We start from the raw sequence: 12,139 nt of genomic DNA on the forward strand, positions 1-12,139 counted from the left end.
TGCGCAGCAGCCCCGTATGCTCCCCGGCCACATCGCAGGAACAGGCTCCTGTCGGAGCCCGTCACCCTGCATGTACCGGTTAATACATTCGGCCGCTATGATCGTATTTTGAGTGCGATCATGGGTGGTACTGTATGCCCTGATCGCATTGCAAAATACAATCATTAATAAATAGGCCCCCTAGTGGCTGCAATTAGAAAGTAAGTGGATAAAGGGAGTAGGCCACAATCTCATTGGATACATGTAATGTTGCAATTATAAAGTACCGATCATCCCTTTCTTTGCTGTAGTTCAGGGTGAACGTACTGTGAAGAGATGTTAATGGGGACGATCAGATATATCCATAAAATATTTAATGCTTAACTATCTGAATTCCTAGTCGACATACACAGAGAATTCTTACAAGGGAAATGATAGGTACACGTAACCATGCTCTGCAGATATGCTCTGCACCTGTCACCCTGTCACCCACACTACAACTTCCAGCAGCCCCTGCGGCCATGACGCTGGGGGACGTGGCTAGGAGGGTCTCCTGTGATGCTGCTGCAGCTGCAGACACATTGGGGCGGCTGGTAGAAGGAACAAGGTGGTTGCTGCTGATGCTGGTCCTCTGTTGCTGATGATGCAGGATGGCTGAGCTGGCTGCCTGGGGCCGGCACTGACTGCACACAGGAGCTCCCACATGCGCTGCACATGCCGCGAGAGCGGCTGCTTATAGCACAGGGACATATTGATGCATTAAACTGACCCCCGAGTAATATGGCAGACCCGGCTGAGTGCAGCATCAAGGTGATGTGCCGCTTCCGGCCCCTCAACAGCGCCGAGATCCATAGGGGGGACAAGTTCATCCCGGTATTCAAGGGAGATGACACCATAGTGGTCGGGGTAAGTGACCCTCTTCATGGTGACCCTGGGAGAAGGCATCATGCACCTGTGTCTGTGTGTATACATATAGATAAAACTGCATACATCATGTACATACACGTAGGTAGTGGTGTGTAGATCATGTACCTGTGTGTGTATATATAAATGAGACTGTATACATCATATATCTGTATATATACATATAGATAATACTGCATACATACATATATCATGGTGGGGATGTAATATCATGTGCCAGCATACATCATGCACATATGTGGAGCTGATGTGGTGTATAGACCATGTACATGTGTGTACATGTAGATGTGACTGTATATATCATGTACATACAGTATGTAAGCATGCACCTCTGTATGTATATATAAATGACTGTGGGTGTATGCAGCATGTGATGTTATATCGGGGAGATGTATACAACATTTACTTCATGTGTGTGAGGTGTAATATATCGTGTGTGTGTATATATACACATAGATACTGTATCCACCACATATCTCTATGTAAGCATGATCCTTTTTTGTATAGAGTGTAATATGTACCTGGGTGTATGTGTATATATAGATTATACTGTATATATCACATATATCTATGTAAGCATGATCCCTGTTTGTATAAAGAGTGTGATATATCATGTACCTATGTGTATGTGTATATATATATAGATGATACTGTATACACCACATATGTAAGCAGGGTCCCTTATGTGTATAAGAGGTAGTATATAAAGTACCCGTGTGTATATGTATATACATATTATATAGTTACTGTATATATCACTTTCCCCTATGTAAGCATGTTCCCCTATAACTATAAGGGGTAGTGTATCATGTACCTGTAGAGGAAGAGACGCAGCAGACTCCTACCTGTCTGTACACTGATGGCTCATGTATAGATAACTGTTTAGGTAGATACCTTGTATGTTATGTGCCGGTGATATGTACAGGGAATCGGGGTAATCAGATTACAGCTCCATCACTGTATATAGACTAGGTGGAAACTCCTTAGCATCGTCTGCAGACGGGCATAGGGTAAGGGGAGTGAGGGATAGATTTGGGGTAGAAGTGTGGGGTTGAGGGTGACCTATGTAGATGTTTTTTTTTTCTGCGGGGCATGTGCCGGGTAGGGGGTGACCTGTAGATAGATATTTTTTGGGGGAGGGGGGATGTAAATAGATTTGGGGAGGAGGAGGGGGCTGTGCTTAGCGCAGCTGTATACGATGGGTGCGGGGTAAGATGAGAGACAGGAGCTGATGCATCCATGGTCGCACCGTCATCAGTGATGGAGAGGAGGAGGGGGCGACGACCTGGTTTTGCTGACTGGTCCCAATTAATTCATCACAGGGGGAGGCGGGTGCTGCTAAGGCCCAGTCTGATGCATATTACATAAACACCATGGGACTGCAGCTTCCCAGGCTCTGATCCATGGGACATTGCTGTGCTACGGTCACTTGTGCAGCTGGATCTGGTGCCCGTACCCTTATATAGCCGCTTCTACCTAATGTGAGCTTTATACAGAATAACTGCTCTGCACATCCACTAATTATGCCATGTATCATATACTAGTGCAAAGTCCCACAGATTCATGTGTGAGAGCAGCACATGTATGTCAGAGCAAGAGCAAGAGCAGCAGCGGCGTGCACTGTATGATCAGTCAGGGCCAGGGCGGGGAGCAGCAGCAGGAGGATGGTGATTATTCCGGGGAAGCTGCTGATGGGAGAATTCTGGCTGTGTCTCCGCTGCTGCAGCAGCCCCAGAATGATGTCATACAACCCGGCGCCTGCGCGGTGGTGCTCCTGCAAGTGGGGGGCGGTGGATGGTGGCAAATCTGCTGCTGCTGCTGCTGCTGTTAAGGGTCCCTGACCCTCCTTATACACACACCGTGCCCCTGTCATGCAGAAGATCATAATATTGTTGCTTAGTAGCCAGTCATATTATTATTTTATTTATTTATTAATATTCAAGTCAAATCGTCACTTGTAAGTAAGTTGGGGCTTTTGTTTGATACACTTAATATAATCAGTCGCCCCATGTATCTAATTTGCAAAAATATGGTTTGTGACAGATGCAACAGTTACTACCTCTGCTTGCGTTTGTTACTACCTCTGCTTGCGTTTGTTACTACCTCTGCTTGCGTTTGCTGCTACCTCTGCTTGCGTTTGTTACTACCTCTGCTTGCGTTTGTTACTACCTCTGCTTACGTTTGTTACTACCTCTGCTTGCGTTTGTTGCTACCTCTGCTTGCGTTTGTTGCTACCTCTGCTTGCGTTTGTTACTACCTCTGCTTACGTTTGTTACTACCTCTGCTTGCGTTTGTTACAACCTCTGCTTGCATTTGTTGCTACCTCTGCTTGCGTTTGTTACTACCTCTGCTTGCGTTTGTTACTACCTCTGCTTGCATTTGTTACAACCTCTGCTTGTGTTTGTTGCTACCTCTGCTTGCGTTTGTTGCTACCTCTGCTTGCGTTTGTTACTACCTCTGCTTGCGTTTAGAGTGTGGTTGGTCTGTGTCATGTTGATAGATTGCTGAAAGCTTTATGGAAATTAATGGAGATCGTGAACATGAGTGTATTAACCTTGGCTGCCAACTGTTGCTCAGCAGTGGCCACTGTTGGGGTGTCTCTAGCTAGGACACAGGGACTCCCCAAACTGACTTTTTGATTCTGTTTTCATAGTTGCTTAAATGTAAATACAGGCTGTGTACATGATGCTACTAAATGTATGTAGCTAAAAAAAAACGCTGATTGGAATAGTAAGTTATATTGACATTAATACTATTTTGTAGTCTAATAAGTTGTAGAAAAAATACATGGTGACCAGTCCATGATAAAGGACTTTAGTTCAGCTCGGTGACCACATGTTATCACGATCCGTTAACCCTGATTACTGTATAAGCCTTTGTACCAGAGATCTGCCAGCACATCAATAAACCCCATGGGGAGGACTCCATTACACATATGACCAACAAAATGGGTAAAACACATGAAAGCTAATGTAGGCTATAGATGTGTTTAGTGATCTCTTTAATGCATTTTGCATGTTATTTCATGTTATTTTGAGTCAGTACTCACTAATATAATCTATTGTAATGGTAATGGATGGAAATACGTTCTGTTGCAGTAACAATATAGAAAGCAAGGGTTGGTTCTGTTTGTCAATTTCCCTTGTTGTCTAACCCCTGACTTGTTTGTTGTCTGTTTTTCTTTAATAAAAACATAATGGGGGGAAAAAAAGGATTTAATAAGGCCATAAGAAGACACCAATCCTATTTTTAATATAGTTATCAATTCATTTCTGCTGGAGCAGCCACTTTTATAAGCAGCAGTCCCTACTAATGCTAAAACCTCTACTTTAGCCACTAATTGCAGCATGGTCAGATTAACAATGGGATGGATGGAGCTACACTATAGGTCTCCACATAAAGATAGGGCAATCATTATTAAAGTCAGCCAGCAATGAAAAGTATTAAAATTGTATTTCTAGTTTTCTTACAAAATGTTGCAATATTTATGTATTTACAAAGACAGTGGGGCTTAAAGCGTATAGGAGAACACACCCACATGGCTCTGGCCATACCGAGCACACACAGGACTGGTCACAGCTCCTCCCCTTCTCAGTATAGGCCCTTGATCATTTTCAGCTCCAGGCCCATGTGGCCCTGAAGCCGGCCCTGAAAGACTAGGCATCATGTTCTGGCCTGGCAGAGTTATTTCCGGTGTTAAATAACCCTCGGTACCTATATGTAAGCTATTAATTCGGAAACAGCCATTTCCGTATGAATATCAGAAGAAAATGTTTCATAAATAAGTTCCTAAAATTCAGAACTATTGGTTTAGCCTATACAATGGCTGCTTCCACACTGTAGGTGATAGGTACATAGCGCAAGGAAGCGGCTGTGCAATACCGTCCAGGAAATATTAAAATACTGCAGGATGCGTCTTTAGGAAACAGACACCTACTGACAGCAATAGCGATCCAAGTGCTGCATTCCTAGATGCTACTTCAGATCACCATCCTGACCATCGCTGGCAGCCTGCGAGGCCAGGAACCTACGTCCACCTATGCAGACCCTGGCCCTCTTTCTGGGAATGCTTGCCAGACACGCCCCTTCTCTGCCCCCCAAACGCTTGGTGGATCTGTTAGCGAGATTGCAGAACCCATTCTGCACATGTGCAGTTTTCCAATAGTCGGAAAACTGTGTCAAACCACATACTAGCATCTGGACCTCAATCAGTTATTGTCTAGAAACCACTGTGTACGGGGATTGGGTAGTAATAGTGTTCATTCTAGGTCTGGCACTGGGCAGGGACCTAGAAAGGGCGTGGTCACGTGAAAAGGGGCGTGTCTCTAGGATGCTACCATTTTTTATCACTCTTGGCGGCGTGACCGACACTTAAGGACATGCCGGACTGTCCCCAAGTGCTCCTATCACAGTGAATAGATGCCGGACGCAAGCGCCCGCCATCCATAGAATGGCAGTGTCCGCTGCATTGCTATTTTCCCCACCCGCGGGTCACTTTGACCTGCGGGTGGGGACGACACCCTGCAGGCCTTTTTAGCAGGGCCCCGCCAAGAAGGGCAGGGCGCATTCTGCCCTTTAGAAATTGAGCAGTGCATGTCATCCTGCTAAAATTGCCTAGCGGGAACGCTATAGTAAGGGTGGTATCTGATCGCCATTTCTGGATGCAGTTCATCCACTTAGAAAATTGTAACAGTCAGAACTCTGGTACCATCATCTCCATCAATATTTCTTACATAGAAAGAGATTTCACAAAACTGAAATGTCCTAAGCTACAGCATTAGAGATCTGCCATTAGTTATTGTGTAGGCTCCATTCCCGTTGGTTGTGCCTGCAAAATGTCTGCCTCCACTGTGTGTAAGTGACGATTACTCTTTAAAAAGTTTTGCTGTGTAACTGGGGATATCTATTTCTTGGATTAAAAGAGATTTTGCTGCTTTCAGCATTTCTCTCACAAATGCTTTTGTCAGCATGTGTGCTAGGACAGAAAAGATTAGCGTCACACAATAGGAAAAGCCTGGAGAGTTGACAACCGATTGTTGTTTCATGTTGTTAGTTTAGTACATTCATTTTTATAGATTTATTTTCTTATTTGCAGCAAGGAAAACCCTATGTCTTCGATAAAGTTCTGCCTCCCAATACTTCACAGGAACAAGTATACAGCACTTGTGCTAAACAGATCGTCAAAGGTAAGTAATGGCTGCTCTAACATTCATTATAATGCACTGAGGCTTCTTCATGTGTGTAATGAGTAATTACTGAAAGTCTTACAGCACTAGAATGATACAGTAGTAGGATCCATTATACAAAATACTTGATTTAGTGTAAGCAGGAATGCCATGCCTAAAACAACCTAAATTACTTAAAAATACCTGTAATAGATTTGATGGGCTCCTTAAAGGGAGAACAATAATAAAAAGAAATAACCACTTTAACTTTACTAACCTCCTCCTTACTCGAATTGGAGAACAATTGGCTCCAATGTGCACCCTTTTATCGTGGGGCTCCTTCAGTAGTTCTCACAGCCATAATGCTAAACCAGGGAGAGGGATGTGGACAGCAACACTACTGATGAAAGTTTTAATTCACCATTCTCCATTACCATTACCGGGGTGCCAGAGGGATATGTGGACTTTGTTTACACAAAAATAATAAATAAATAATGAGAGAGAGAGAAACATGTAGATATAGACAGATAGATTGATAGATAGATGATAGATAAGAGATGTAGTCGTACATAATGCCAGTAGTTAGAATCCCGGCACCGGAAACCCAACAGCAGTCACAATTCCGGCTCGAGAATCTCAACAGCTGCGATCCTGTCGATGAGTATTAGGGTTAGGGTTAGGCACCAAAGGGAGGGTTAGGCTTAGGCTGTGGGAGGGGATGGTTAGGGTCATGCTTCGGGGGGGATGGGATGGCTAGGATTAGGGTGCGGGAGTGGAGGTTTAGGCTGCGGGACGGTGGAATAGGGGTAGGGTTAGGGGAAGTGTTATATATGGGATGTAGTAGGCATTCCAATGTACACAATGCCGGTGGTTAGAATCCCAGCTAGTTTAGGGTTAGGCTGCGGGAGGGGAGGGTTAGGCTATGGGAAAGGTGGGTTAGGGGAAGGGTTAGTATACCTACCTGCATGCGTTGGGATTTCCACTCTCGGGATTACGCTGCCGGGATTCTGCCCGCCGGAATTTTCAGTGCTGTGATAGTATACCCAACAGATAGATAGATATATAGATAGATAGATAGATAGATAGATAGATAGATAGATAGATAGATAGATAGATAGATAGATAGATATGTATGCAATGGTTCGTCACTCAATTTCTCCAAAGATTAGCCACCTGGATGCCTTTGTATAAATATTGCTAGATGAAAGGTGCTCCAGGAATTTTACAAAATGCAGCAAAAGTTTACTTCAATGTTTCTGGATTACTAGAGCCCCATAGTTCCTGACAACAGGGCTCTAGTAGCCCAGAAACATTGAACCAAACTACTGCTGCATTTTGTAAAATTCCTGGAGTTCCGTGTGATGTTTGCTGCGTAGATCAGGGGCGCTGAGAGGGTGGGGGGGTAGGTACTAATTACCCAGGCCCGGGCTTGACGGAGGGGCCCGGCGGGGGCCTGGGTCAGACGCCGCCCCCCTACCTCTTACCTGTCAGCAGCCCAGCACATGCTGCTGTGTGCTGGGCTGCAGTGGGAGGCTGATCGCAGCAGCAGCAGTCTCCTCTTCTCTTTGCCTGAGGGTTGGGAGTGATCACAATGATTGATCCCCCCCCTGGATTTTCACTGGGCTGAGGGGCTCACAGCGCCCCCCTCCCCAGTGTGCGGCGCTGCAAAAAAATGTTGTTTTTTTCCCCCCAGAAGGGGGTGTGGCCACCATGCTTCCCGCTATTAGGCCATGCCCCTTCCTGGCTCTCTACTCCCCTGGCGTAGATAGATGGTTATGGATATACTGAGGCTTGCAAACGTACTCAGCGCCCTAAAAGCCAACAGATTTGTCTGTATTACAAATGACACTAAGGGGTGAATTTACTAAAGTGAGAGTTTTTAGAAGTGGAGATGTTGCCCATAGCAACCAATCAGATTCTACTTAACATTTATCTAGCACCTTCTAGAAGATAATAGCTAGAATCTGATTGGTTGCTATGGGCAACATCTCCACTTCTAAAAACTCTCACTTTAGTAAATATATCCCTTACACAGATTGTTCCAGACAGTATATATATTGCAAACTAGCAGGCTATTAAAGAAAATTTCAAACCCATAATTCATCATTTATCTGCAGATGATTATTTTTATTTTAAATAACAGCTGAAAAATGCTGATGCATAAGTATTCAACTCCTGCAGACTAGTACATCATAAAACCACCTTTTGCTGCAATAACAGACTTCAGTCTATTCTAGCAAGTTTCTATCAGATTTACACACTGTTTGGGAGTGATTTTGCCCTTTCCTTCTTGTAGATGTGCTCCAGGTTGTTCAAGTTGGTAGGATGACACTTATGGATTGCAATTTTCAAATAGCACAACAGATTTTCAATTGGATTAAGATCTGAACGTTCACCTTTTTGTTGTACAACCACGCCAGTGTTAGTTTGGCCGTTTGCTTGGGATCAATTTTCTACTGAAAGGTGAAGATTCTCCCAAGCTTTAGGGGTCTATATACTAAGCAGTGTTAGGAGACAGAGGGCCTGATTCAGAGCCGCTCGTAAGCGGCTGCTCGTTCCCTTCGAGCGATGTTCGCACAACTGCGCATGCGTGTGGGTCGTAATGCGCATGCGCCAACCAGTCATTGCGGTCGGAAATCGAGCACTCGCAAAACAGCGAGTGCCTGCTAATTTGAGTGACAGGATGAGGCGTTTGTGGGTGGTAACAGGGGAAGGTGCTTGAAAACGGGGAGTAGTGATCCGAACGCAGGCGTGCCAAACAGTCAAAACGGGCATTTTAAGGGTGTGCATAATTAACATAGCAGCGTCATCGACCACGTCACTTGGTTGTCTCTTAGCCTGAACTGTTCGCATGATTGCGGTAGGAAAATCCAACCACAAGCACTGCGAGCAGTTCAGACGCCTTTCGATGTACTCGATTTATCTAATAAATAGCGGAGATGACGTAGGATGTGAGCGGCCAGGGGGCGTCTTTACAAAATAGCGAGCGCATGTTTTGTTCGCTCGCTCGCTCAGACATAGAGGCGTCAACAGACCGCAAAGAGCGAGCGCTCAATTTAAATATCTGGCCCCTTTTTCTGAACGAGCGAGCGCAAATAGCATCCAGCTCTGAATCAGGCCCAGAGTGAAAAGTGATAAGGTGCCAGCCAATCAGCTCCCATCTGTCATTTTTCAAACACAGCCTGTGAGATGGAAGTTAGGAGCTGATTGGCTGGCACCTTATCACTTTTCACTCTGTCTCCTAACACTGACCCCTTAGTGTTCTAGCAGACTGGAGCAGATCCTTCAGTATAAACAAGATGCCCAGTCTCTGGTTCCCTGCAGAGTAATAGCATCCCCACAACATGATGCTGCCATGCTCATCACTGATGAGATGGTGTTGCTGAGGAATGGACAGTGTTAGGTTTGCACCACATGTAGTATTTTGAATAATGGCAAAAAAGCTAAATTTTTGTCTCATCTGACCACAAAACCTTATAACACATTTTATCTGGGTCACTCTGATGTTTTCTGTCACACTGCAGATATGCTTTGATGTGGTTTTCCTTCAGCATTGGCTTAATTCTAGCCACACTCCTATATAGTCCAGTTGTATGCCGAGCTCTTGATACAGTCTCAGCCTGGGTGATATGCTGCAGCTTATATTTCCTCACAATTGATCCATCAATGCTCACTGATTTTCATAGAATGCTCTGTCGTTTTGATTTGCACAGCTTTCCTTCAGATTCACAATATGTGTTAGTTATTTGAATTAAGTATAATTATCCAAAAAGATGACCTTTTTTAATGATTCACATACAGTCAGGTGCATAAATATTGGGACATTGACAGAATTTTCATATTTTGGCCTCTATTCACCACCACAATGGCTTTGAAATGAAACAATGAAAGATGTGCTTTAACTGCAGACTTTCAGATTTAATTTGAGGGTAATTACATCCAAATCAGGTGAACGGTGTAGGAATTACAACGGTTTCTATATGTGCTTCCCACTTTTTAAGGGGCCAAAAGTAATGGGACAAACTAAACAATCTTAAATCTAACTTTCATTTTTTAATACTTTGTTGCAAATCCTTTGCAGGCAATTACAGCCTGAAGTCTGGAACGCATAGACATCACCAGACGCTTGGTTTCATCCCTGGTGATGCTGTGCCAGGCCTCTACTGCAAATGTATTCAGTTCCTGCTTGTTCTTGGGGCATTTTCCCTTCAGTTTTGTCTTCATCAAGTGAAATGCATGCTCAATCAGATTCAGGTCAGGGGATTGACTTGGCCATTGCATAACATTCCACTTTTTAGCCTTAAAAAACTCTTTGGTTGCTTTTGCAGTATGCTTCGGGTCATTGTCCATCTGCACTGTGAAGCGCCGTCCAATGAGTTCTGAAGCATTTGACTGAATATGAGCATATAATATTGCCCGAAACACTTCAGAATTCATTCTGCTGCTTTTGTCAGCAGTCACATCATCAATAAATACAAGGGAACCAGTTCCATTGGCAGCCATACATGCCCACGCCATGACACTACCACCACCATGCTTCACTGATGAGGTGGTATGTTTTGGATCATGAGCAGTTCCTTTCCCATACTCTTCTCTTCCCATCACTCTGGTACAAGTTGATCTTTGTCTAATGTGTCCATAGGATGTTGATCGACAACTGTAATGGCTTTTTTAGATGTTGTTTGGCAAACTCTAATCTGGTCTTCCGGTTTTTGAGGCTCACCAATGGTTTACATCTTGTGGTGAACCCTCTATATTCACTCTTGTGAAGTTTTCTCTTGATTGTTGACTTTGACACATATACACCTACCTCCTGGAGAGTGTTCTTGATTTGGCCAACTGTTGTGAAGGGGTTTTTCTTCACCAGGGAAATAATTCTTCTGTCATCCACCACAGTTGTTTTCCGTGGTCTTCCGGGTCTTTTGGTGTTGCTGAGCTCTCCAGTGTGTTCTTTCTTTTTAAGAATGTTCCAAACAGTTGATTTGGCCACACCTAATGTTTTTGCTATCTCTCTGATGGGTTTGTTTTAATTTTTCAGCCTAAAGATGGCTTGCTTCACTGATAGTGACAGCTCTTTGGATCTCATATTGAGAGCGACAGCAACTGATTCCAAATGCAAATGTCACACCTAGAATCAACTCCAGACCTTTTACCTGTTTAATTGATAATGAAATAACGAGGGAATAGCCCACACCTGTCCATGAAATAGCTTTTGAGTTGATAGTCCCATTACTTTTGGCCCCTTAAAAAGTGTGAGGCACATATAGAAACCGTTGTAATTCCTACACCGTTCACCTGATTTGGATATAATTACCCTCAAATTAAATCTGAAAGTCTGCAGTTAAAGCACATCTTGTTTGTTTAATTTCAAAGCCATTGTGGTGGTGAATAGAGGCCAAAATATGAAAATTCTGCCAATGTCCCAATATTTATGCACCTGACTGTATATAAGCTTATTGAAAGCCAATTGGTCGGTCAATATCTTTCATACGTGTAAACTTGGAGCTTCCACAGCAAAGTAATTTTCCACAGCAAACAGTAAGTTTCAGTGTTTGTTTTTTCATTTGTTTTCCACTGCAGACAAATTAACATTACAAGCCTACTTATTTCTAATACAAACATTGTCTAGAAAAATCTATGTAAGTGACACCTGTAATGGACGCAGGGAACATTGCAGAGAGGGTGGACAGAGGGCCTGATTTTGACCCGGTCGCAAGCACTGAGCGCTCGTAACTGGGTCGATGGTGGCCCACAGCGCATGCGCACGATGGAGCCGACTCCGTCGCGCATATGCGCGAGACCCGGATAGCGACGGGCAATCCGTCGCTCCGGGTCTCGCACCAAAGGGGGCGAGCTGTTGATGTTGAGTGACAGCTCGCCCCCTTTGGTGGGCGGGCCGGGGGGTGGCTGCCCAAACGGAGGCGTTCCCTTTCTCCACATCATCGTTGCTAGGGTTACCCAACTGTTACTCCTTGAGGTTCCATCCGCAACTTATCCTGTTTAACAGTGGGTATATAAAGCGATAACCACTGAGTGTCTGTACCCCTTGATGAAGTCCCTAAACGGACGAA

General features: G+C 44.3%; 1 protein-coding gene across 2 annotated transcripts in view; it reads left to right on the top strand.

The window, feature by feature from the left end:
• The first annotated feature begins 575 nt into the window (after positions 1 to 575).
• The window catches only part of KIF5C (kinesin family member 5C), a 110,512-nt gene continuing 98,948 nt past the window's right edge, over positions 576 to 12,139 (top strand). For both annotated transcript variants that reach the window (XM_088474875.1, XM_088474876.1), the window contains exons 1-2: positions 576 to 885; positions 5,999 to 6,089. In XM_088474875.1, coding sequence (XP_088331001.1) covers positions 760 to 885; positions 5,999 to 6,089 — 217 coding nt within the window. In that variant the 5' untranslated portion in view covers positions 576 to 759. The remainder of the gene's footprint in view (positions 886 to 5,998; positions 6,090 to 12,139) is intronic.

The sequence above is a fragment of the Taudactylus pleione genome, unplaced genomic scaffold, assembly GCF_031769625.1.
Source record: "Taudactylus pleione unplaced genomic scaffold, aTauple2 ptg000156l, whole genome shotgun sequence".
In the NCBI taxonomy this organism is placed as follows: Eukaryota; Metazoa; Chordata; class Amphibia; order Anura; family Myobatrachidae; genus Taudactylus; species Taudactylus pleione.